Source organism: Palaemon carinicauda, chromosome 22 (assembly GCF_036898095.1).
Source record: "Palaemon carinicauda isolate YSFRI2023 chromosome 22, ASM3689809v2, whole genome shotgun sequence".
NCBI lineage: Eukaryota > Metazoa > Arthropoda > Malacostraca > Decapoda > Palaemonidae > Palaemon > Palaemon carinicauda.
The window spans coordinates 58,650,122-58,676,857 of record NC_090746.1 but is presented as its reverse complement, the minus strand read 5'-3'; the positions used below and the strand labels follow the sequence as shown (position 1 = coordinate 58,676,857).

Genomic DNA, 26,736 nt, shown 5'->3' with positions numbered 1-26,736 from the left:
GTCCCTGTTGACTTAAGAGCATCTGCTGTAACAGTCCTCCTGTTTGTTTAAACCTTGCTGACTGCCATACTACATTATCGACTTCCCAAGTGTGCATCTGCTTGCTAACTTGTAAAGGGTCTATGAAACAAGACCCCTTTCTTGTTGTAACAACGTCATAAACAGCAGTGTTGCTGCTCGTTAACACTACACAGTTTTTCAAAACTCTTCTGGAAAGTTTGCAATATTAGGTAATACTGCATGTATTCCCAGCAGGTTGTAAAGTAGGTGCATTTCTTATGTGGACCATATCCCTGAGACTGACTGGTTGCTATGTGAACAGTAGATTTCTCAGAGGTGAGAAGATCCTGTGATGGAGTAAGTCACTCAGCTGCCAGCTTAGATCGTTCCATATTCCTGTTCCACTAAAACCAGAAGAGGAATGTTCATTGCTGACTAGTGATACTTCAAGCACTATTTAAGTGATCACCAATAAGTCTTGGGAGGATGATGTCACCGTTGATCAAGAGGGTTGTCTGTGCACGAATGGTTATCTTGCTACAATCGACCAAACATTCCCTGATATACTAAGTAAATTATAACAAAAGGAAAAATGTCTGACTTGATGCTGACGGAATTCATCTGTAAGAGGATAGAAAACAGCAATTCTTGAGAAACTGTACAGTACTTTAACTAGCTTAGCAAGTAATGATAACAATAATAATGAAGAGTTTCTCAACTGCGGTCAGCTTCAGCAATCCTTACAGGGCCCTCTCAATGGAACAGAGAACCTATGTCACATACCCAAGCAGTAGTCTCCCTTCGAAGAAAGTCCTATCCAAGCTACATAAGAGTGAGAATCGCTCTATAATAACAAAACCACAATTATTGAAGACCTGGCTTATGGCCAGGAGATAGACCTCCATTCCTGGCTCCGAGCAGGAAACTATTCTACATCTGGCCCTAGCCTGGAGATAGTCTTTAATGGCTTTCTCTGAAGAGTATTTTCACCCCTACAGGGAAGGTAACAGCTCATACCCAACTGAATGGATATTCTAAGAAAAATGCCTCTATACTATGATGCCGAAAACGTTAGAAGAACCCTTGGCTTGGTATACAGAGGGGATAAATCCCCGAAGAGTCTAGACATTCGAATCGCCAAAAAAGCGAATATTTTTCCTCTGTGATGGGATGTCCGAGAATCTCTACCCAAGAAGTTGAAGATTCCACCGGCCTGTGGAGTATCTGGTCACAAGGCAAGCCCAATCGGTCAGATAGAGGTGCAGATCTCTCCGATTCCTCCTCATTGGAACAGTAGAAGTATTCTCTACCTTTAGCCATTTCAGGGTTATGAGCGTCCTGCTATGGTTAAAGGTGATTTGAGCTTTGTCAAATGGTCACTCTAAGAGGCAGCACACTGACAATCTGAATATGCCATGGTAATTACAGGGATGTCGGACGGTGCCCTTGAATGCTGCCTCTGGTATAGGCAAATGGGATACTGGAAGCTTTCAGGTTGGGGAGGATGCACATCAATAGACTTATCTAGGGGTACGAAGACAACCTGTTAGTTGGTCACCCTATATGTTCCTTCCAATTGGAACTTAGCAGCTGAAAAGTTGTTTGTATTGACCAATACTAAATCCAAGAATTTAGTGGCAGCTGTGTAAATTTCATTGAAGCTCTATGGTGTCATGGAAAGTCAATGCTCAGAGCCTTCCCTACTGATCGAAATGTTTTGAGGAGATTGAAGCTGATTAGAGCTCCAACGGCAAAGTGACACTGATGCTCTAGTAAAGCTTACGTTTCTAATCCTTGAAGTGCAAGTAAAGTCTTCTGACTTCCATTGAGCCACCGACCCATAGAGATGATGTACTTATTGGATGCAACACATCCGGAGATTCTCGTTTGGAACGAGTTAGTTGCCAATGATAGAAGGACTAGCAACCTCTAGTTAAGGGCTACTGAAGGAAGGAACAAGAGTGCCACCTCCCACGGGCATGGTACATGATCCCGGGATAACCCCCCTTTGGGATCATCTCTCTCTTAGATCTGAGAGAATTTCTCTGGGCGAAGGACTGACTTCTCTAGATTTGTAGTGACGTCATATTTTATCAAGCAATTTCAGATATCTTTCCTATGTCAATGAATTGAAGCAGCAGCCTAGAGAATCACTGTATCCATTTAGAGAGACATCCTTTCTTATTCCCACCGCGGCAGAAAAGTCATCAACATCTGACAGTAGGACTCTGAAGAAATTAGTTCAAGACTGAGAAGGGGAAAATGAGAAGAGGTGGAGCAGATGAGGAACTTAAGCGTTTGGATATTGACTACTCCAAGTTCGGGTCTGTTATTCCCCTTCTCCTTCACCTGATTCGTCGGGATCCTCCCACTGGAAGTGCCTCACCATCTTTATCAGGATTGCTGGCACTGATAGTGCCATTGAGCCTCTACTCGGAGACAGTACCCATTTTTTTGGTATTCCACGTAGGGGAGTGTGGGTGGGGTAACGGTTGTTCTAATGAGAAGCTCGCATGCTTACCTTGATAGGTAAAGAACCTTGTTAGGTAAAGAAACTAGCTAGCAGCATCTGACGAAAAACTATCGATGACAAAAGGAATAGCCTGGAGCGATTGCCAGTCTTGGTTTGCTTTCTCCCCCTTCAGTCATTGACCTTGAAGGAAAGAGAAAGACCCTCGCCTACAATTGTAAGCCAAAAAGTTTTGTTAGGTAATGACAGCATATGAATTCTTTATGTCCCAGTTGGTTCACTGGATGGTAGCTGAAGCTCTACAGAACCAATGATCAAGTCTTCTGCAGAAGAGTTATGGGTAACCTGATGTTCCACATGTTCCGATGGTACAAGGGGGAAAAGAGAAAACTTAATGGTCTTGAAATATTTCCTCTGGCGGAAACTTCTTGATCTTGCCGAGATCCTAGCCAAAGCCTGAACACCACCTTGTCTAGAGCCTCCAATGGTAGACTAACCACAGAGTAATCAATGAGGCCACCCTGATCGAGACTGTCTGAGGTAACCTTTCCCCTTCTATCAAGGGAAAGTCCTACGGGGCCCTCTGGATGATGACCGAGGTGGGAAACGACCTTAGAGGAGTCAGATCATCTTTCGTATACAGTAGTCACAGGAATTCCCGTCGGACCTGTTCCCTGTTAGTGCCAAAGGGGGAAAGATACCGAAAGGCATCTTATACTACTCCCCAAAGAGGGGAGCATGATCTAGGCGAACACCTCCACAAAATCTCCTTAAGGATCACCGTAGATCTCCATGATGCCAAGGCCTTTTGTGAATTCCTGGTCTCCAGTCCCAAGGTTATTGGAACAAGGAAAAATTACTCATAACAGATGAGCTTGGGTAATTTTATAAAAATAATAGGATTTTAAGTTTTTTCAACATACTATATACAGTATACAACAAATCAATGCATAAAGGTCAACCAGGTACTGTATTGTGTTAGTTTAGGGTTGATGAATATATTGTACTGTGTATACTATTACATAGAATAATATAGAGTAATTTAAATATATTCTTGAGAATTTCAGTTGGACTTTCCTACATACATGTATATTACAAGAGACACACTAAAAGTAAATTTGAATAAATATATAATGAAATGTACTAAAAGTATTTTCCACAAAAGTTAGAAAAACAATGGCAGAAACCAGATTTATGAGCTAGGAAAATCAGCGCAGCAGTCTTAATATACTATTTCATAATAATCGTTTATAAGGCAGAAGGATATTATGTGGTTGGTAGGCAATATAGTGAATAATTTCAAATTGTTTTGAATCACATCATAAAGAAATTTACCTCAAAAAAAGTTTATAACTTGATCAAATATGTTAAGTCAAGAGTAACTTACCCTAAAGTCTGCTGATGTTACATTAATGTCAGTAATACTCTGATCTGTGTAGTGATTTATGAATGACAATAGTTGCATTACTGAAAATTCAGATGCATTATAACGTCCAACACCATTTCCATTATGAAATAGCAGTAAGGTTGGTGTTCCCATTACACCATATCGAGCATTCACACTGAAATCAGAAAATAATTTGTATTATTTACCCATCTCTAGAAACATACTAGTATTAAATAAAGAAAAAAGATATTAGCTACCCCCATGAATAATTATCACTTCCCAGACAAATGGTAATGTTGAAACTTACAAAAATACTGTATATCAAAACCTATGAACTCTTCAAATGAAATGATTAACTATACTCAATCAGTCCTTAAGTTAGTCAGGGGTACAAAGTATCTCCCAACAAAATTGAGATAATGAAATTTGTGTAAGTGAGCATATTTAAAAAAGTAGAGGTACTGTACCAGATAAGAAAAAATAATGTGAACATATGATGCACCTCAAAGCACATGAAATATTTCAAGTTATCCATATATTACTGTAATTATAATTGCAATAAAAATGCTAATTAAGCTCTCTTACTTTTGCTTTTCACACCTTTCCTTTGATGATTTTGTTACACAATAAAAACAAAACAGTTGTCTTAATGAAGATATTATTATGCTACTGCCACTATAAATGCAAAGTCCTCTCATAAAATTTCTCTGTGATCAAAATATGTACAGTAGTACAAAAAGAACTAAAGGTAATGAGACCCATGCGTTTTTTAAATAAGCCTCAATATAATACATTTTTATTTTGGATAAATATCAATATAAATAAAAGAATATTTTGTCAAGAGCAGCATGATAGCTCATTTTTTAACAGGCACTACAGTGGAAGTTTTAACACCCAACAACACAGGTAACTACCAATTACAAGTTTATCACTTCTGTTAAACTCCAGCGAAAGATACTACAATATAGTTATCTATCTAAATGGGCTTCACTGTATAAATATTATTTGATGTTTCTGTATTATTATTACTACTACTTAATGTATAAAGCTAAGGTGCAGCACTAGTGGTTAAATCATTGCTTCACAACTTATAGCAAAGCAGAGATAGTAGTCCAGTAAGAAACAAAATATCTCTTCTACCTTTACTATGTGTTGTCAAATAGCCAGCTGTAGCTAACCACATATGCTAGTGTGTAAGGTGTGATATGCTCAATGTTTTGGGTTGTTATGGCCTGATTGGTAACATCTCTGCCTGGTGTTTGCCAGACGGGGGTTAGAGTCCCACTCAGATTCGGTGCCTTTACTGTCTGCAACCTTACCATCCTTGTGAGCTAAGGTTGGGGGCTTTGAGGGAGCCTATTGGTCTATCTGTTGAGTCATCAGCAGCCATTGCCTGGCCCTCCCTGGTCCTAGCTTGGGTGGAGAGGGGCGCTGATCATATATTTTTTATGGTCAGTCTCTAGGGCATTGTCCTACTTGCTAGGGCAATGTCATTGTCCCTTGCCTCTGTACAGTATGTGCAAGCAAAGAAAAGACCCATGCTATAAGCCCAAGGGCTCTAACAGGGAAAAATAGCCCAGCTAGGAAAGGAAACAAGGAAATTAATAAACTACAAGAGAAGTAATAAACAATTAAAATAAAATATTTTAAAAACAGCAATAACATTAAATTAGATCTTTAATATATAGCCTAAACTATAAAAACATAAAAAAAAAGAAAAAAAATAGAAGAGAAATAAGAGAACAGCATGCCCGAGTGTACCCTAAAGCAAGAGAACTCTCATCTAAGACAGTGAAAGGCCATGTTACTGAGGCTTTGGTACTACCCACGACTAGACAACAATGGTTTGAATATGGAGTGTCCATCTCCTGGAAGAGCTACTTACCATAGCTACAGATTCTTTTCTACCCTTACCAAGAGGAAAGTGCCCCTGAACAATTAATGAACATTGCAGTAGTTAACCCCTTGAGTAAACAAGAATTATTCGGTAATCTCAATGTTGTCAGGTGTATGAGGACAGAGGAGAATATGGAAAGAATAGGCCGGGCTATTCGGTGTATGTGTAGGCAAAAACAAAATGAGCCATAACCAGAGAGAAGGATCCAATGTAGTACTGTCTGGCCAGTCAGAGGACCTAATATTTCAATGGGTGGCTGGTGCCTGGGCCAAACTTCTACCCATAAAAAGGATTGGACTTCAAACTGGCAGACTATTCCTTGAAAGCTTCTTACCTATGATGCTCAATGCTGTCTAATCCATAAACAGGGATATTCTTGAGGGAGCGTGCCATTGCGTTCACATATGGAGAACCTGCCACTGAGAATGGGCAATATGGGCTGAAGAAATAAATTAAATGACAGGTAGCCGATATTGACCTATTTGTCACATTAGAATTTCCTTGCAAAAGTTTCATAAGAAGAGTAGCATTGATGATCTGAAAACAAATAAGAATAAATCAATTAAACTGCTTAAACTCAATCTTAGCATATTAATCTAAATATTTAGCAATTATTTCAAGCACTTACTACAAAAAGAGAAATAACTTTTGTCAATAAAATCTTTTCACCAAGATAAAAAGATGGGCTGAATCTGAGAGGTATTTTGTCTCTGAAATTGGCGGAAGTTACCATAATGAAAAGCTCTTTTAATTGGGAGTTTTTAGGTCTACAAAGGTTAGCCACAAAGGCCAAGTACTAAACATAATAGAAAAGGAATGCTATAGATTACCTTATATTAAATAAAATAAAATAGAAACTATGATATCTAAGAAGTTATTACTGTACCTCAGTACAGCTAAGATATGTAGAGGAAATCTAAGAGAAGTTAATACCTTAGTAGAGCTAAAATATGTTGTGGAAACAAAGACTAAAATTCTCATAAACAGAAATCTTACCCTCGCTTATTACTTTGATTACTACAAAACTATTCCTTACGAAAAACATACACATTTTGGTCAAAATTTAAATGAACTGTGGTACAATAATGTAAAATGTTTTATAAAAAGCTGAAACAAAGAAAGTTAGTCAATGGGCTAAGATTCAACCTATTGAAGCAATATTAAATACTGATCTTAAATTTTTGTACAACCTGAGTAAATTAAAAAAAAAATTCCTTTCAATTGACAGATTCATTTGTTTTATTTTTAAGGATTACTCGATAAAATAAATGGTGAAAATAAGCAAAAAGGAATTTTGACGAAGGAAAAATCTATTTCTGGGCGAGGGACCTGTGTCGCCCAGTGAAATGCTCCTTATAGCACCATTTCTAAGGTATAAATACTGCTAAATATACCAGAGAAAAAAGTTGCATGGAATGCCAGGAATATACCCAGCTCGCTCACCCTTATAGGGTGTCGGTATAATAACTGGGGCGTGTTAAAACCACTATCAGAGGTCCCTTACCAATTAGTCTTCTCCTAAACACTTTGACTGGTTAATGATGGTTTTGTTTAAAGCAACAAGGTACTCACGAGTTATTTGTGTTGACATAAAGCTATTTACCTATTTTGGTTGTATTTCATTAAACCAAGATAAGAAAAAAAAAAAAAAGATGACAATATCATTACAGTATACACTATAATGTATGGTTGAAGACTGAACATGAAACTAATGCAGATGAAGTTTTAAATTTTTATCCTGCTGCATACAAATTCAGGCACTTTACATTTGATAATGTTTAATTCAAGTTTCTAATGCTTAAATACTGTTAAGAAAAGAAGGATATGAGGTATATTCGCAAATTATCTAGTCAGGCATGGTTCTAAAATCGAAGGTGTTGGACTAATGATGGTGGACCTGTATTTACAATGATCCTTAAAAACCATACATGCTACCAATTTTATCACTCCCTTTCTGGTTCATTGGACAAATGAATACCTTGGGGAGAATGTAATTATAAACATAATTGTACACAATTATACCCCTGGAAGCCATAGAATTATAAAAACCATTTAATCATACCTCCACATCTCCAGCAGGTTCTGTTACATTTAATTCAGAGCAGACTGCTTTCTTGCTGACGCTGCTTCCAGTTCCACTTCCATTTTTATTGCCATCTGCACTGCTACCATCCAAACCATATTCCTGTTTTTCTGGTGACCCTGAAGAATCTAGCATCCCTTCCTCGACCTCCAGTTATGGAATAAATAAAACAATATTTTCATTCCCACTTTAAAAACTTCATTAGAACCAATAAATTGAGTAACCTAGTAATGTAACGGAGTATCATGTAATTATAAGAAAAGAAGTTAAAAAGTAAAATAGTAAAAGTTCATTGCAGTTCTGATCTGGTTTTGGAAATCACCAGTTTATATATAAGGAAGACTAGATATTCTATAAAAATTATCTTTCATTAGGATTATTACTAATTCCCCTTTACACCACTTTTCTTAAGAGTAAATCTCAGTTTAGTATATGCCATTACCCCCTAAGGTACATAATTATATAAATTCCTGCCATTACAAAATTCCACTTTTTTTCCCCTGTGGCAGCATTGCTACTGGTTCTCATTCAAAATAAATGTGATGCTATATTCATCTTTGTCGGTATTGTAATCGTTTGTTTGATTTGCTGTTCAAAGACATACATACAGTATCTGTCTGTGTAAGCAACAATAATTGATCAAGCTACTATAATTATGAAAGGTCTACAATATTGCAATATATCATGTCAAAAATAATATAACACAAGCTCTAAAAGAGAAAGAATGCCAAGTAGAGAGATATATATACAATACTATGTAAAGAAACACTAATGCATTGAAAACTTACTCATATAACAACAATTGCCTGAGCAAGACTTCACAATAAACTAAAACAGCGAATATCAGCTGTCACAAAACTTATAGCAATTTTCAGTCACTTGTAATACAGGTTCTGCAAACTAGAATATTTACTTCAAATCATGAATATATTTTTATGAATAATTAAAGACAACATTGCCATTAGTTACAATTTAAATTGGCCTGTCCATACTCTCCCATACTGGCTTACATTTTTATGAATAATTAAAGACAACATTGCCATTAGCTAAAATTTAAACTCACCTCTCCATACTCTCCCATACTGGCTTCAGTTACAGAGAAATCATTTGGCACTTCCTCCTCATTATCTGTTAGTCCTTCAGGCTAAAGGGGAAAGAAACATTTCGGTTATTTTCACATACTTTAGCACTATAGTTGGCAAATTACTTACCACTAACTTGTTGGTTATACCAAAGGGGTTAATTACTGCACTGTATTTGTTCAGTGGCTACTCTCCTCTTGGTAAGGGTAGAAGAGAATCTTTAGTGGTAAGCAGCTCTTCTAGGACAAGGACACTCCAAAATCAAACCATTGTTCTATAGTCTTGGGTAGTGCCATAGCCTCTGTACCATGGTCTTCCACTATCTTGGGTTAGAGTTCTCTTGCTTGAGGGTACACTTGGGCACACTAATCTATCTAATTTCTCTTCCTCTTGTTTTGTTATACACTTGGGCACACTAATCTATCTAATTTCTCTTCCTCTTGTTTTGTTAAAGTTTTTATAGTTTATATGGGAGTTATTCTTAAAATATTTATTTTTCCGTTTCATTTCCTCACTGGGCTATTTTCCCTATAGGAGCCCCTGGCCTTATAGCATTCTGCTTTTCCATCTAGGGTTGTAGCTTGGCAATTCATAAAAATAACAAGAAACAAAAATTTACAGTAATCACAAGAAAAATGTTAATGCTTATTATAGACAATTCAAGTAAATTTTAGTAATGTTTTCTTTAATTTTGTATATAAAATATGTAATAAAAAGTTATCCAAATTATAAATTTATGATCATATGATAATTTATCACTAGTAGTACACAGTACAGCAGTAACAATTTCATCACAAAATAAATAATTCAAAGGTACAATATGATTGGAAGTATTGCCCTGTGTGAGGAAATATAATCTTAAATGTACAGTAGCTTAATTGTTGTCAAAGGAACCAATTTATGACTTAATAATGGTCTTCTTTGAAAGTGACAAGAGTAATTCAACCTTACTAGTTAGGATATAACCCTAGTTGGAAAAAAAAGATGCAACAAGCCCAAGGGCTCCAACAGAGAAAATAACTCAGTATAGAAAAAAATAAACAAACTATATGAGAATTACTGAATATAAAATACAAAATATCTTGATATCAGTTACAATGTTGAAATAAAACTCATATAGATAGATAGATAGATAGATAGATAGATAAATAGATAGATATAATGTTCAGGTAATACAGTACAAGACACACACCTTCAGTTTCAGTAGAATTTCTCTAAGGGGTACATTTTCTAGGTCTGGGTCCTGATTAGATTTTTCGACCTCCCCTTCATTTTCCAATTCCTCATCTGGTAACTGCCTTCCTTCATCTATTCTTTGGTCAACTGAAGCCTCTATTCTTTCTTCATTTGAGTCTTCAATATCTTTGTTACTCTCCAGGTCCTCTTCCAAGGGAGTTTCACCACAATTATCATCGCCAAGTCCACAAAATTCGGCCGTGAACATGGAAAGTTCACTTTGATCTTCATCTTCCAGATCTTTACGAATACAGGACCCTTCACTTATATCGTCACTATGAACACCATCAGCTGTATTTCCAGCAACTTTGCAGTCATGAGTCTCGGTGAACACAGATTTACCATCATCTTCTTCATCAAAAGTTTGTCTTATCATTTCTTCAGCCGTCTTCTGACAGATACCCTCCGAATCCCTATATTCACAGTCATCATTGTCCTTCAATGCCTGTACACTTGCAATTCCAAAAAGCAGGAGAATCAAACAAATTTCTGAAAAAAAAATTATATGAATGGTCTTGAAAAACAAAAACACAATTGGTATTAACAAATATGACAAATTTGGAGGTAATTTATATTTTTCCTAACAATACAAACCTGTAGCTATTTATAGGGACATTACTTTTGACGAAGCGGAAAGACGAGACATTAGAATTTTAGCGAGGGTTAACCACCCACCTGCTAGTTAGCGGGGGGGTGTTTGGTAGCTACCCCTCTCACTCACTCACCCGTGTTTGTTACTCACTTTGCTTGGAGGTAGGACCACAAGGGGGACTGGTGCTGGTGGACCAATCTGTATAAATAGCACCAGGTTTGTACCACTAGGAAAAATACAAATTACTTCCAAATTTGTCATTTGCTCCGTAACTAAAATACAAACTATGTTGATTTCCCCAAGAGAGGGGAGGATGAAGAAAAGAAAGAGCCAGTCATTCTTATTCATTCACTCAGACTAAAACTGGGTAACCAATGTCCTCAACCTCCTGCTACTTGTCCATCAAGGAGCTTGAGATGTTAAAACAGTTGTTGTGCAATGACCACAAGACCGAGAGAACATATCGAGTCTCCTGTGGGTTACGTCTGTCTTGCAGGTAGTGGGAGGTGAGGGTCATCTGATGCTTCCATACACCGCTTGTAGAATCTGTGGGGGTAGTTCCATTTGAAGGCCTGGGTCGTAGCAATGCCCCTGCCGTCGTATGCTCTGGATTTAGAGCGAGGTCGATGACCTTACGAATCCAAGAAGAGATGGTGTTCTTCGTGATCCTCCTCTTGACCTTTCCCGTGCCAATGACGAGTGCTGGCACACGGGCGAGCTGCTGATGTTCTTTTGAGGTAGAACCTCAAACTCCTTACTGGACATCGTAGCAATTGATCTGGGTCGTTGGTTACAGACCGGAGACTCGTTATCCGGAAGGAATTGAATCTAGGATCAGCTACCGTTGGAATCTTTGCAACAAACTCAGGGACGAAGCTGAAGCTTACCTCTCCCCATCCCCTTGAATGGGCGATGTCATACGAGAGACCATGAAGTTCGCTAACTCTTGTGGCCGAAGCCAAGGTGAGTAGGAACACTCTTCAAAGTAAGGTGGTGATCTGTTGCCTGGTGTAATGATTCGTAGCAAGGACCCTTCAGGAACCGAAGGATACGAACCCCGTTCCATGGAGGAGGTCTCACTTCCGACTGGGGACAGGTAAGTTCATAACACCGTATGAGGAGAGAGAGTTCTAGTGAAGAGGAAATATCTACTCCTTTCAGCTTAAAGGCCAGACTCAAGCTAAGTGGTAACCTTTTCCTGCAGAAACCAAGAGGAGCATTTCCTGCCGCAGATGCACAAGGAACTCCGCTATTGCTGGGATAGTGGCATCGAGGGGAGAGATACCCCTTCCACAGAAGACATTCCACTTTGCCCGGTAGAATGAAGCTGAATATCTTTGCCAGTGTCCAGCCATCTGCTTTGTAGCTTAATGCGAAAATCCTCTCTGAATGAGGAGGTGCTGGATAGTCTCCAGGAGTGAAGTCGTAGCAAAGCTATGGCTTTGTGGAAGATGTTGGCATGTGGTTGTCTGAGTAGATCGTGTCGTGGAGGGAGCTCTTGGAAGCTCCGTCAGGAACTGCAGAAGGTCTGGGAACCCTATGAGGGTTATTGAGAGATTGACTGATGTTCTGGTCTTGCTGGGTATTCTTCTCATCAGACAAATTGGGGGAGGGGGGGAAGGTTTAAACATTGATGTCATCCCACCGTTGTTGGAATGCATCTTGCCAGAGAGCCTTGGGATCTGGAACTGGGGTGAAGTACAAAGGGAGCCTGAAGTTCAGGGACGTTGCAAACAGATCCACAGTTGGGGAACTGCACAAAGTCAGTTCTTTGTTCAAAGACCACTCGGAGCCCACTATCTGAGTCGCTCTGCTCAGGTTGTCCACGAGCACATTCCTTTTGCTGGGAATGAAGCAAGCTGATAGGGTCACCGAGTTGTCTTCAGCCCATCTCCGTATTTCTATTGCCAGATGGGATAGAGACTGTGAAAAAGTACCACCTTGTTTGTTGATATAAGCCACTACTGTGGTGTTGTCGCTCATCACCACCACCGAGTAGCCTGCCAGGAACTGTTGGAACAATTGAAGGGCCAGGCAGGAGGCCTTCATCTCTAAGAGCTTTATGTGCTGGTACTTTTTTTTTACTCTGACCATAGGCTTAAGTCTGTTTGGTGCAGCATGTGGGCCCCCACCTTCTTTTGATGCATGTGAGAAGAGCATCAAGTCCGGGAGGAGGCCAAGAAGGTCGATGACCTTTAGAAGATTCTCGTCTGCCACCCACAATTCCAGGTCTGTCGGTTCCTCTGGTCCCATGGGGATCAGAATGTCCGGGGAATTAAAGGCCTGATTCCAAATGTACTTTAGCCGCCATTGGAGAGATCGTATCCTGGGGCGGCCAATGGGAACTAGATAGGCCAGGGTGACAGGTGCACGAGGAGACATAACCACCTCTGCGCTGGGAGTTTTTCTCGTCTGAGGAACAGTCTTGCAACCTGCCTCATCCTCACTACCCTGTCGTCTGTTGGGAAGGCTTTGTGAAGGTCGGTGTCTAATAAAATTCCAAGGTATACCAGTCATTGAGAGGGAACCAGTGATGACTTCTTGAGGTTTACCATGATCCCCAGAAGCTTGTCTCAGTGTTGCAGAAGTGTCACCACCGAGTCTTCTAGAATCAGCCAGTCGTCCAGGTTATGTAGGAGACGGGTGCCGATTCTGTGAGCACAAGATGACACTGGGGCGAACACACTCTTGAAGACCTGAGGTGTTGTGGAAAGACCGAAGCACAGCTCTTTGAACTGGTATTTCTTGTTTCCTAGAATGATTATTGATACTTCCTTGAAGACGGATGGATTGGGATCTGGAAGTGTGCGTCCTTTAGATCCAGTGTTCACATGAAGTCCTGTGGTCTAACCACTTATCAGACCGTGTCTGCCGTCTCCATGGTGAACAGAGTTTTTTTTGACAAACTAGTTCAGAACTGAGAGGTCGGCGACTGGTCTCCAGTCTTTTCACAAGAAAGAGTTAACTGAAGAAGCCTGGCGGGTCGTTGAGAACCTCTTGGAGAATTCCCTTCTCCAACATACTCTGGACTTCAGCCTTAAGGGCCAGCTCCTTTGTGGATCCCTTCACATAGGAGCTCGATGGGTCTGGAGTCTTCGTCAGTGGAGGGAGAGATTGGATGAATGGGATGCGATACCCTGAACGAATCATGGATACTGTCCAGGGTTCGGCCCTGAGCTGCATCCACCTCTGGCAGCAGCAATGCAGGCTTCTCCCCCACTCCTTTGCAGATCCTTTCACATAGGAGCTTGATGGGTCTGGAATCTTGGTCAGTGGAGGGAAAGACTGAATGAATGGGACGCGATAACCTGAACAAATCATGGATACTGTCCAGGGTTTGGCCCCGAGCTGCATCCACCTCTGGCAGCAGCAATGCAGGCATCTCCCCCACTGGTGGACAAGTGAGGGGATTGCCCATCCTAGTAGTTGTGGCTTCGACCACCCCCTCTAGGATTTTTCCTTCCACGGGAGGACTTAGAGCCTTTCCTGTCCTTGGCAAAAAAGGGCTCTTCAGACACCTTGGGATATGTTGCTGTAGTATAACTTATTGTCGGCTTTTGGTGCTTGTTCTGCAGATGAGAGGATTTCCAGAGTTTTATAATCTCACTCTGTGGGACTTGGCGATAGAATCTCTCCACTATCGAGTCTCTCCGTCATAGGAAGATGTTTGCCCACAAGTTTACAACTTGGTGAGCAAGGAACTGGATGGATTGAGTCCCCGAAAGCAGGAAGGTCTCAATTGATTTCCTGGAGCTTTCCTTGGTCTACAACAGGTTTCCCACAGACCCCAACCAGAGGTCTAGCCACGAAGTAGCCTGCATGGCATACTTTGCCACCTTCTCCTGATTGAGGATCTTGGAAGCAGAGAATGAAACTTGTAGTCCGGAAAGTCTTTCTAGAGAGATCCCCTTGGTTAATTCCTCTAAGGAGGAAGGGCAGGAAGAGGGTCATCAAGGACCTCATAGTTCTTTCTCTGCTGGCCACTTGGTGGTGGGAGGGGTCCAGAGGATGAGCCTGCCCGGAGAAAGCCCGAGGACCCAGTGATCTGAGCAAACGCCTTTTGCCAGGCACTCTTCAGACCCTGAGACCATGGCAGGGCTGCACTGGCCTGGGGGGCTTTTGAGTGCTGTAGACAGGGTCTAAGACAGTGTCTTTTCCCTCATGAGGGGCCATCGCTGGTTCTGAAAACCCACTGGTGGTCCTCATGCATGCCAAAACCTGCCAGAGGGCGTGCTTGGACTCTCTCTGCTCTGCCTCCGATGGTCTAGGACTAACAGCAAACTCGGAATCTTCCAGCCACGAGGTCGTCGTCGAAGTGAGAAATTGGGGACAACTACCTAAGAGCCTCTGCAGGTCTCGCAATCCTCGCCGAGAATTTTGGCAGTCTTCGCATCCTTGAGTTCTTTCCTCGGGGGAAAGATTTCCAAAAATGAAGTCTTTGGAGGCACCGCCATACGTTGCTCACCCGTAGTAGGAGGAACAGTATCTTCCACGGGCTTAGAGGCTGGTCTACGCTCCTGAGGAACCACCTTGATGGGAGAGGGGAGGAAGGAGCTAGCTATGGACTCTTTCCTACATAGAACCTCTTTTGGGGCTGCTGGTTGTTGAGCTATTGGTCGAGGAGGAGTAGGAATAGTGATACTCAGTCTCTGCTTGGAAGTCTTGACTGGGGTCAGCTTGACCCTTGGTGAGACCACCCTGTCAGAAACTCCTCTTTTCTTTTTCAGGGGAGAGGAAGAAACCGAAGTTTTTCTACGGGGAGGAACTGTGGATTTTTGCCTTGGATTTGCTCGAGGCGAGGAAGACTCCAAAGGTAGGACAGGGGGGAGAGCCCCTGTTGCAAAAACTTGAGAAACACCCTCACCAGGGCTCCAAGCCACAGTTCCTGACCTAAAGCAGCACTAGCTGAAAGATCCCCTGAAGGAGTTGTCGAAGAGGGTTTCTGCAAAGAAATCTTGCCCAAGATCGATGACGACCCAACGGGAGGCTGTAATTCATAAGTCTACTTATGAGGGAACAGTGACTGTCATGAAGAAGGTTCTCTAGGAACCTTGAACACCTGACGAAGAGAAACATTCTTGTCTCTCTCTGTTCTCTCTGGCGAACGCGATGTCCTGCGTTTACGAAGAGAACAAGGAGAGGGTGAACAGCAAAGGGGAGACTGTCCGTACTCTGGAGAGTGCCTGGAGGCTCATGACGAAGATGGCTTGCTTAGTCTCTCTTCACAAGACCGACGACATTCTGGCGAACGTTGATGATGGTCAAGGATTGGTTCCAGAGATTGCTGTGTAGTAAGTGAGCAATCACGAGCAGTCACCTGTTGATGAGCTGTTGATGGAGAATGCCGGACGCCTGACGATTGTTTAGGGGATTGGCGAGCAGCGACGGGTTGGTGTCGTTTGACCTCTAATCTCCTATGAGATCGGAGAGTCACTAGCCAATGACGAGCTGACGTTGACTAGTGAGCAGTCGAAGGCTACTGGTGAGCTGGCAGACAGCGAGTCATCGGAGATCGGCGAACTGTAGAAGAATGACAAACGGCGAACCGTTGGAGAGAGGCAAGAAATTCACGAACAGTGATCAGCTGCACGTTGACAAGTTGGAGGGAGACGAGCGACCGGGTGGCTGCAACTGGCTGGCAAACCACAAACGGTAGTTCGTTGACAAGCAGTTGGCGAGGAGTGTTGGCCTGACGAATGCCACAAGGCTGGCGAACGACGAGACCAAGGAGAGTCCGTTGAAACAGACAAAGGTCGGGAACCAGGTGGTGTGCGGCGAGACTAGTGAGAGTCGTCGGACTGATGATCTCTTGAAGATGGCAGATCCTCCGAAGGGGAGCGTTCAGCAGATGATGATAAGCCAAACAGCCGTCTCTTTGCCTAAGGCGAAGGAGAATCTCTGACACGAAGAGGGCCACGAACTCTGCGAGGACATTGACCACGAGGGCAAGCCTCCGAAGGGGAGGACTAACCAGCAGACTGGTCTCTGGCAGGCCTCCGAAGAGGAGTCTCTATGGGTGGTCTCTCTCGCGAACAAAAGAGATGATCATCCACTGGAGAGACTTGACTCAAACTTTGCTCCACCACCGAAGGAAGATCAGCGAAGGGGGGACCGCAATCCTTGGTGGGGCCGGAATCAGGAGGTAGGGCCGCAGAAGACACCTCAGGGTCGAGAAGATACACACCTGGCAGAGCTATCAGGTCAACCTCCAAGGCGGAAAAACGTTGCCATTCTGCACCCCACTAAAGGAGCTGCAACAAAACCTCTTTTGAAGGCAGGCCGAACAATCCCGAGAAACATCAGAAAACATCAAGGACTCCCCCATGGGAAGAGGCGAGGTAGCTTCACTAGGGGAAGCAACACCATCTCCCGAGAACCGAGGTTGCCAGGAGTTAAATGACCTGCACTAATGCTCGACGGTTCCCTGGAGGAAACCGGCCGTGCAGGAGCTTCGGAGGAAGGTCCTGGAGGGGGGGGGGGAGAGTTTGGGGTTTCTTCTGCTTCAAGAAAGACCTCAACTGGGAGGAAGACTACTCCCGGCATTTATTACAAGTATTACTGTTATCACACCATTGACCTCTGAAGGCAGGACACAAACGGTGAGGATCCATATCTATCGAAGACATAAATGTCCTGCAGGAGCGCCCCTCAGGTCCAGGGCAGGTTCGCATTGCTGGCAAGAAGGCACACACAAACTGAAAAAGAGAAAGCAAAAAAGATTAGTAATAATGGCTGTCAAAGTATTAGATGAGGAGGAAGAGCGGTAACAACCGTTCTCCATCCGAGCCAAAAGCAAAGTAAGTATCAAACAGAGGTGTGTGAGTAAGAGGGGTAGCTACTACCTCCCCCCCTTAACTAGAGTCTAGGTGGTTAACCCTCGCTAAAATTCTAATGGCACGTCTTTCATCTTCGCCAAAAGTAATACCGCTATAAATAGCATTGGTTTGTATTTCAGTTAAGGAACAAATTCTATTTTACATACAGAGCAATATCTTTGGGAATACAAATTTTAAGCATCATAGCCTTTTCATGCAAACAAATCTCTTTAACCAGCATAGAACAAGTTATAATATGAATAAGAGATCCTTTAATTATATTTTTAAATATATGAGTTCATGCATTACACATACTCCAAATAATGCTGTATTTCAATATGACTCCTTACACTGCCCACATAAACGATATAATGCAGTATACTGTATTATATATTAAAAATGTTATAAAGAAAGATTTCTATGTTCACAGGGAAATTTCCATCATCTAAATATAAAATGACCTCTAACAACTTTTAAATATATTTACTTACTAAATAAAACAGGATGTTTCTTCATTTGGTTCTGGAAAAAAAGAAAAACATGAATAAGTATAAGTAATCAAATGCAGAACAGAAACTTTGGCAGAATTTCCTACATAAAAAAATCATTGGACATTCCATTAACAAAACATGCCATGCCACCAAAGATATATATCCCCAGGAGTCATTCAATGTTCATAAATACTGTACATTATAACCGATAAAGTTAAAACACAATCTGCTTGTGAATTAAATCTAGCATTAGAAAATTAATGAGGATTGTGAGATGCCATGTCATCAACTAAATATGGCAGTTATTTTCCAAGACAAAATAACTATTAAAAAATACAGTATGGAAATTATGATATACCCTGTAATACCATAAAGCAAGTTTAAAGAAATAAAGGTACTGTATTGAAATGAAAGTAGATCATAAGGTATTGATAATTTTCCTGCCAAACATACACAAAATCATTTAAGCACAGCCAATATGACTTTTTGATGGAATTTTCTAAAACTCGAGGAATTCACATTTTTATTGTTTTGACAGAATTTCTTCTCTTACAACTTTGAGTGTTTCTTCCTAATTAATAAATGGGTGAGTCAAGAAGCCCATATATATATGTACTGAAACCACCAAACTAATTTTTCTATATGAAAGTATACTTTCTAAGCTTTGGATCCACTCCTGAAAATTATTCATATTATTTTCCACATTCAGGGCTTCCATTAATATTGATTATTTTTTCTTCTTAGATAAAAAGTTTGCATATAATCATTCAGGTATGAAAGCATCAATTTCAGGATATTTTCTAATTTCCCAACTTATTATACCAAGGAGACTTATGAAATATGAATAAAAGACTGCAAAAATACTATTCTTTTATTCCCTTAGCACCTTACTAAGATTATTTTTATCACATCTATATATTTCAAGATCACAAGGTACCTGCACTAAATTAAAGACCAAGAATCATAAAGGATAACACACAATTCAATGCAAACATAACTACCTAAAAACTATCATCCCTTAATAATCTAATACTGTGCACATTCACAATTACAGTAATGCGAAATAATATAAAAAAAAAAAAAAAAAAAAAACCCACACACACTGGTTTTAATACCACAGCAAACAATCGACAGCCTCACTACCATCCCATAATAATCTAATGCTATGTGCTTCACAATTAGTGTGAAACGACCACACACACACACACACAAAAAAAAAAAAAAAAAAAAAAAAACATACTGCTTGTAATACCACAGCAAACAATCTACAACCTCACTACCATTCCTTAATAACCTAATGCTATACACACTCACAATTGGTGAAATAACCAAAAAGAACAATGCACTGCTTGTAATACCACAGCAAACAATCTACAACCTCATTTTCACCTCTTAATAATCAAATGCTTGCTATGCACATTCACAATAAGCGTAAAATAATTACAAAAACAATGCACTGATTGTAATACCACATTAAACAATCTACATCATTACCATCTCTTAATACTCAAATGCTTGCTATGCACATTCATAATTAGGGTGAAAAAAAAAAAAAAAAAAATACACTGATTGTAATACCACAGCAAACAATCTACAACCTCACTGCAAGAAATACCAACTCTCACTAAAGAAGCAAGTTAATTATTTGGTGAATGATGGTCAACAGCCCCCAACACATTTGCACAATGAAAAGAATGACCTTGTAACAAAATCTTCATTATCAATGTCAGGTTACCCCTTTATGGAGGTCTACTGTAGATGTTAAATAAGCAACAGCAACCTACAATGTCAGGAAAAATTATATAAACTAAAACTTTATGCAAATATGTTGACGTTTTAAGACGAAGTAAACAAATTAATGGTATTTCTACTGTTCATATTCTGACTAGACAAGTTACACACTAGATACAAACACTCAGATTAAAGGCTTTGTAATTTCGGAGGTAGGGAAAAATCTCTGCAACTAATGAGTTTCAACAAAATTTCAGATTAGAAGTAGCCTATGTCACTAATAATACCCAGTCAATTCTTTATGATATCCACCTTTCTATGATAAATACCCACCACACATATAATGATAATGTTATGTGTAAGTATATTAGAAACTATAAACTTGGGTGATCATTCATATCAGAAACAAACTATATCATAAAAACTGAAAATGTACAACACAATGACTTCATCGCAATCACACCCTTGCACAGTACATAAATCCTAGAGTGTATGTAATATTTTTCTTCACATGGAAATGTGCATTAAATACTACATGGAAAAGTAACAGAACCCTGAATTCAAGCTTATATCTTTCCTTATCTTATTACCCTTGATTTTTCTCAACTGTCCATACAATTCAGAATAATAAACTGTTTTTTAGGCTGCTATTTATCTGTAGAAGACAATCAAGTTTTCAACATTTACAAGATCCTTATTCAAAAGCTACCTTACCATTAATCTGTAATGACCAATTAGCAAAAAAAAAAAAAAAAAAAAAAAAAAAAATATATATATATATATATATATATATATATATATATTATATTATATATATATATATATATATATATATATATATATATATATATATATATATATATATATATATATACTGTATCAGAAACTTTTGCCATTTTGATCCCCTTTCTAATAAACCTTGTCCACATAGCCTATTGTAAACTTATGAAAAGATGAACGAACTTTCAACACTATGTTCAATACTATATTCTTCACTTTAGTTCAATTAGTATTGACTGCAATTATGCCAAGTGTCAAACTAATTCTGCAAGAACACCAGTAATTCATATCATTTCTCATGGAAAAGGTCTACATTACTTTAGTGAGAGCAACTGCAATAAAGTACTTCAAGATAGTAGCACTAATAAACTCTTATCATAAGATCGAAAGGAATATGCTTCTTTGCCTAATACAATTTATCCTTGATTACACCCACATATTAATTTTTATTATTATTACTTGCTAAGCTGCAATCCTAGTTGGAAAAGCAAGTAAGCCCAAAGGCCCCAACAGGGAAAATACCCCAGTGAGGAAAGGAAACAAGGAAAAATAAAATATTTTAAGAACAGTAACATTAAAATAAGTATTTCCTATATAAACTATAAAAACTTTAACAAATCAAGAGTAAGAGAAATTAGATAGAATAGTGTGCCCGAGTGTATGCATTAGTACTGGAAAAACCTCCTATGACATTGCTAATTCAAGTCCACTCAAAACAAAATCAAAATAAAACCAATGTTTTAAACTCTTAGATAGTACAATAGCCTCTCTACTAAAGATTGACTAATTTACACAGTGGGGTTCAATGAAAAAGCACCCTATTTGTTTTGAAATGAATTTAACACAATATTTTATGCTATAAGTCTTCCTTCACTTTCCTGTTCAGGAATTATGAAATACCGTATTTCCCATGTCATAAGACTCTACAAGTGGTAAGACGCACCCTTAAATTAGCAAAGCAGTTTAGAAAAAAAAAAAAGAAGAGAAATTGAGGATTTTACAAGTTATCTTAGCAACAATTCCTAGTCAGCGACTCAAGTGGGATTTTTGTCCGGCACAGTAAATTTTCATATTTTGAGAGTATTATGAAATGTTCTAGTTAATATCAATTACCTGCACGCCAGTAATTACAAGTTTATTACATATTCATAAAAGAACCCACTAAACCAATCATCGTTGCCACCTCAACTACACGTTTAGTGTTTGATGTTTCAAGTAACAAGTGTTGTTTGCATATAAGCAATGATGTCAAATGTTCATAATTGAAATATGGTTAGGAAGTAAATTCCTCATATAGCCTTCATTTTTACACAAACTTAATTATTGATCAAAGAAGTCTCTAGAAATTCTCCTGTGAAATATTTTTGCTAATGAATGCGACTCAACGTCAAGTTACTTTTCTGCTAACTTGGTAACACTGCACTCAATTCACAGTGAGATGTTTTTTCCAAGGTCATATTCAGCAACTGTTTGTTTGTATTATTTCTGAACTCAGGCAACATATTCATTATCAAAATATTGCTTTATTACAAAATATAAAAGAAAAATTAAGAGAAAATAATAAACACAGCGTAAACAACTTATATGTCATAGTCATGTGCTAGGAGACCACTAGTTGGCATGTTTGCTTGTAGAAGGGGTTTGGTGAGTCATCAGCTGATTAGCAACACAAAAAAATACTTGCTACTGAATTTCATTAAACGAAGTGCAATATAAAAATAAATTGACTTATTAAATATGAATGATAAATGTAAGTTTATATTTCATGATCTGGTAAGTGTTTGTCATTAGTTGGGTGCTCGAGGGTTGTCAAACTCCCCCATATAACTTTTTCTTAATGTTAAGATGTAGGGTGATTTTTGTGGGCATTTTTCAGGAAAAACGGTGTCTTATGACACGGGAAATATGGTATATATATGAAGAGCATACAATAAATAAAATCATAAGTAAAATCAACTTCTCAGAACTATGTGCTTATCAATTATATAATGAAGTTTTTAGCAGTTTAATAAATCTTTGATATAGACTGTCAAGATACTGTTATTTTAGTGTAAAAAAAAAACTATGCTGAATTACTAATAGCTTTATTTTAAATATCTTGAAAATGTTCTTGAGTGGGCCTTTGTTTCCGATCCGAACTATGATCTTTACGAAGTAACAGTGAAAAAAAAATTCCACTTTAGTGTGAAAATTTTTGCAGGAGTGTCAACTGTAAATCAAAGTACTATATGCACAAGACATTCCTTCACCAATAACTTTTAATACCTCATAAAGCAATACTGTACTTCTTGTTCCTTCATTGATCAAGCATAATCTGTTATTTTTACAACTCTTCCCATTTCTAATTGTACTGTACAGTACTTTAACCGCATCTTATCCAATATCACTTAACTTCCTTTTTACCATTGCCTATTCCAAAGTACAATACTACACAGTGAAGTTACAAAATACGCAAGATGCGTATTCTGTGACAACATATTACTGTATTGTATTTGGTGCACCTTTATGAATATATGTATTTACTAAGGTGATATAATCATATGTAAGTACATACAAAATACTGTACAACCTTAAAGTGTAGCTTCAATAGCTTCAATTTTCAGTGTCTAAACCACTACCATATTCTATACCTAGGAATTTGCTATACTTTCTGACCTAGCATACAACTTGCTAAAGGTAAATATTTTACTATCATCCACACATATAATTTACATGTGCATTATATATAACTACAGTGATACCTCTGGATACGAAAGTTTCTACTTACGAAAAATTCAGGGTACGAAAAATGATACAAAGATTTTTATGCCCCAATATACGAAAAAATTTTCAGGATACGAAAACCTTACGAGATCCCAACTCGTCGCCGAGAGTACAGTACCTTTTTTTTTCAGGGTATCAACCCTTAATTTAGGTGTACAGGTAACAATACACCTTCACTGATCCAAATGCTTTACATACAGTACCATAACTTTCATAAAGTAGTAAAGAAAACGGACCGTTTTCTTAGGACCTGGAGGGGATAACTAGGCTATAACTACATTATTGAATAATCTCATGGTGGTTTCTGGAATGGATTAGTCTGTTTTTAACGGTTGGGTTAATTATTGAATGATAGAAATGGCTGCATTGCATGTTTATTACTCCAGTTTAGCGTGTTTATGAAAGAAAAGGTGTCTTTTCGTAAGGCTTGGAACGACTCAGGATACGAAAAAATAAGCATACGAAACCGTATCCTGAACGGATTACTTTCGTATGCTGAGGCATCACTGTATAACCAATGAGCATAGTAATATTTGTATCATAACACAAGTTACTAGTTAACAATTGACAATACCTAAAAAAAAGTGAGCATTAAAATATAAATCTAGGCAAGGCACATACACCAAAGTATCAAATTACTTATATAAGTATTCTTGATATAAATATAAAATCTGAAAAAGTAATAGCTGTAGTTAATTGTCAGTACTTTGAAGGGATCACCAGTATTTTGAAAATTTAATGGTGGTAACAATGGAAGCCAACCAGATAAGGTAAGGGGTTCAGTACTGTATTCCAAAGGCATACATTTAGCATTACTGTATAAATTCTATCTCATTGCAGAGATCTTGAAAATATATTAATATTTTTTTAAAGTCTATTTAAACCACAAACAAAAAAATATAAAGTTCTATAACACTCATGCAATTTGGCAAAATTAGTTTTCATTTTTTTCCTAAGCCCCTAAGGCTCTCAATAATTTCTATCCTCTCTGATGGCTTAGTGCTAAAATAATCCATTTGCTTTTTAGAGTAACGTTCCTCAACTGGGATGATGTCTCGGAATGACCAGTCTTCCCAATGTTCATTATAACGACGTAGTAGTTCAGCAATTTCATCATCAGACTTGAGAATATCTCTGAAATTTATTGCAAATGTATTTATTAGAACTATGAAAATCCTTGAACAGTACAATTTGTCAAACGCAATAAATTACAATTATACTTCAACACCCAGTACAGTACCTTTGATCAGAGTTAGGATGTTAAATACTAAAAATTTCTGAGTTATCTAACCACAAGATAATTACTCCTTATTATGTCAGTAACAACTTTCAGTCTCAGCATTAATCATTAAGTAGATGAAAGTATGTAAAATTTGACTCTGCCCAACATGAAGCAAATTGAACTCTAAGGACAAAAGACCTGATACCCTGTATCTCCTTTCTTACCCTTACTATACAGAACCCCCTTCATTTCCACATAAGATTTTCTCTATACAGGTACATAAATCTATTTGTTCATTACAGACCCAACTAGGCTGTGGCTACAGAACTTATATTGTACAACAATCCTTTTACCCAACGGGAGCAAACATCAATAGCAGACAAACTATTGTACGTGGTACTCATTTATTTATAAACTCAGCATTCAATATTTGTGGGTTTAACATTCGCTAATTTGATTACAGTAATCCCTCATCATATCAAGAACTATTTAATATTATATAAATCTATATCACAGGTTAACCATTATATCGTGGGTTTCTACAGGCTGATATGTATTTATATTTTCCAAGGATTTAATTATTTTAGTTAAAATACCTATGTTAATTTCAAGACACAATTAATATAATATTGTAAATCAATAAACAAAAATCCAGTAAATTATTGCATTATTTAACGTTACAAGAATATTAAAAGAAAATGCATGGCGAACCGTGAGATACACAAAGACTCGTGCAACTGTTTGGTAAATGGAACTCTGAAGGCTTGGCCAAGTTTGCCCAGATAATTTTGTACATGGCAGACACAACCAATTAGAGAATGCTGTTCATTATACAGGACCACTGATTTAGTGTATAACCACAGAATCACTCTTAGGCTAACTGCAGCATTCTGTACACCACGCTCTTCAGTTCGCTCCACATCTTTATCAGCTTTGTGTGGATTTTTTTTTTTCTTTTGTAATTTTGTGTTAAGTTGTGAATTACTTGCAAGCACTACAATGCCAGCAAAACAGGCAGCACCTTCTAGAGCTCTTGACAATGAATCCAAGTGCCACAGGAAGATGCTTACTACTGTATGGCAAAGAACATTAAACTCAAGTTGCTAAATGACAGGGGAAGCTATGTAGATCTCAATCGCCTTTAGAGCATGAATGAATATATACCATTTGCTATATCAAGAAGGACAAAGAGAGTACAGTATACTTATGACAGCAAACTACCAGCAATATGGCAAACATAAGGATGGAATCTGCATTAGCCCTTTGGATCAGTGACTGTAGTAAGAACATTGCACTGAATACCAAAAGGAACAGGCACCTCTACAGAAAGTATACAGCTGGCAGTGACGATAACCCAGAACCAAGACCATCTACATCTCCCATCAAACCAACCAAATTTAATACCAGCAAGAGCTGGTTTGATAAATTTCAATGGAGGTTATTCGTTAAGTGTGTCAGGTTAATCGTTAAGAGCGTGTCCCTGTAGGGAGAAGTTGCTTCCATTAATAAACCAGCCCCTGAGGACGTGAACAAGACATTCCAGACCATCTTTGAGGAATGAGGTTATTTGCGTGAACCAATTTTCAATATGGATGGGATGAGACTGATCTCTCGTTGAAATGGATGCCATCACAGACTTTCATCATGAAGGAGGAAAACAGAGCCCCTTAATTTAGGGCCTTCATAGATCAATTCATACATATACAGGTAATGTGTAGAAATGCTGTAGGTTGATGCAAGTTTTTACGGCCGAAAACCCAAAGGCCCTCAAAACAAAAATCTGATAACCTGCTGCCAATGCATTGGATGCATAACCAAAAAGCATGGATATTGAAAGAAATGGAAATCAAACTGGTTTTAGCAGCTCTTCATCCCTGATGTAAAGTTTTATCTTGCTGAAAAAGGCCTTTATTTTGACGTGCTTCTCCTAATGAGGATGCTGGGAGTCACTTGATCGACCTGTTGTGTGAAGGTGTACAGGTAGAATTATTACCTATGAACACAAATTCGATTTAGCTCATATATCATAATGATATTCATGCTTTTAAGGCGCACTCCACGCAAAACTCGCTGTCAATCTGGTCGAGGCCACGAAATCTGAAAATAAATTCTCACTAAATGCTGCATGGGTACACCATTGCAACATGTCTCCAAAATATTCAGAATGTCATAAAAGATGAAAAACAA

General features: G+C 38.6%; 1 protein-coding gene across 4 annotated transcripts in view; it reads right to left on the bottom strand.

Moving 5' to 3' along the window:
• bug (thioredoxin domain-containing protein bug) overlaps positions 1 to 26,736 on the bottom strand; it is a 323,500-nt gene that overhangs the window by 3,814 nt on the left and 292,950 nt on the right. For 3 of the 4 annotated variants that reach the window (XM_068346267.1, XM_068346270.1, XM_068346269.1), the window contains exons 2-7: positions 18,054 to 18,084; positions 10,112 to 10,644; positions 8,902 to 8,981; positions 7,817 to 7,988; positions 6,089 to 6,291; positions 3,858 to 4,032 (exon numbers count right to left, since the gene is read on the bottom strand). In XM_068346267.1, the coding sequence (XP_068202368.1) occupies positions 3,858 to 4,032; positions 6,089 to 6,291; positions 7,817 to 7,988; positions 8,902 to 8,981; positions 10,112 to 10,644; positions 18,054 to 18,084 (1,194 nt within the window). Of the gene's footprint in view, positions 1 to 3,857; positions 4,033 to 6,088; positions 6,292 to 7,816; positions 7,989 to 8,900; positions 8,982 to 10,111; positions 10,645 to 18,053; positions 18,085 to 26,736 lie in introns of all 4 variants that reach the window. The other variant, XM_068346268.1, reaches the window with a different exon arrangement.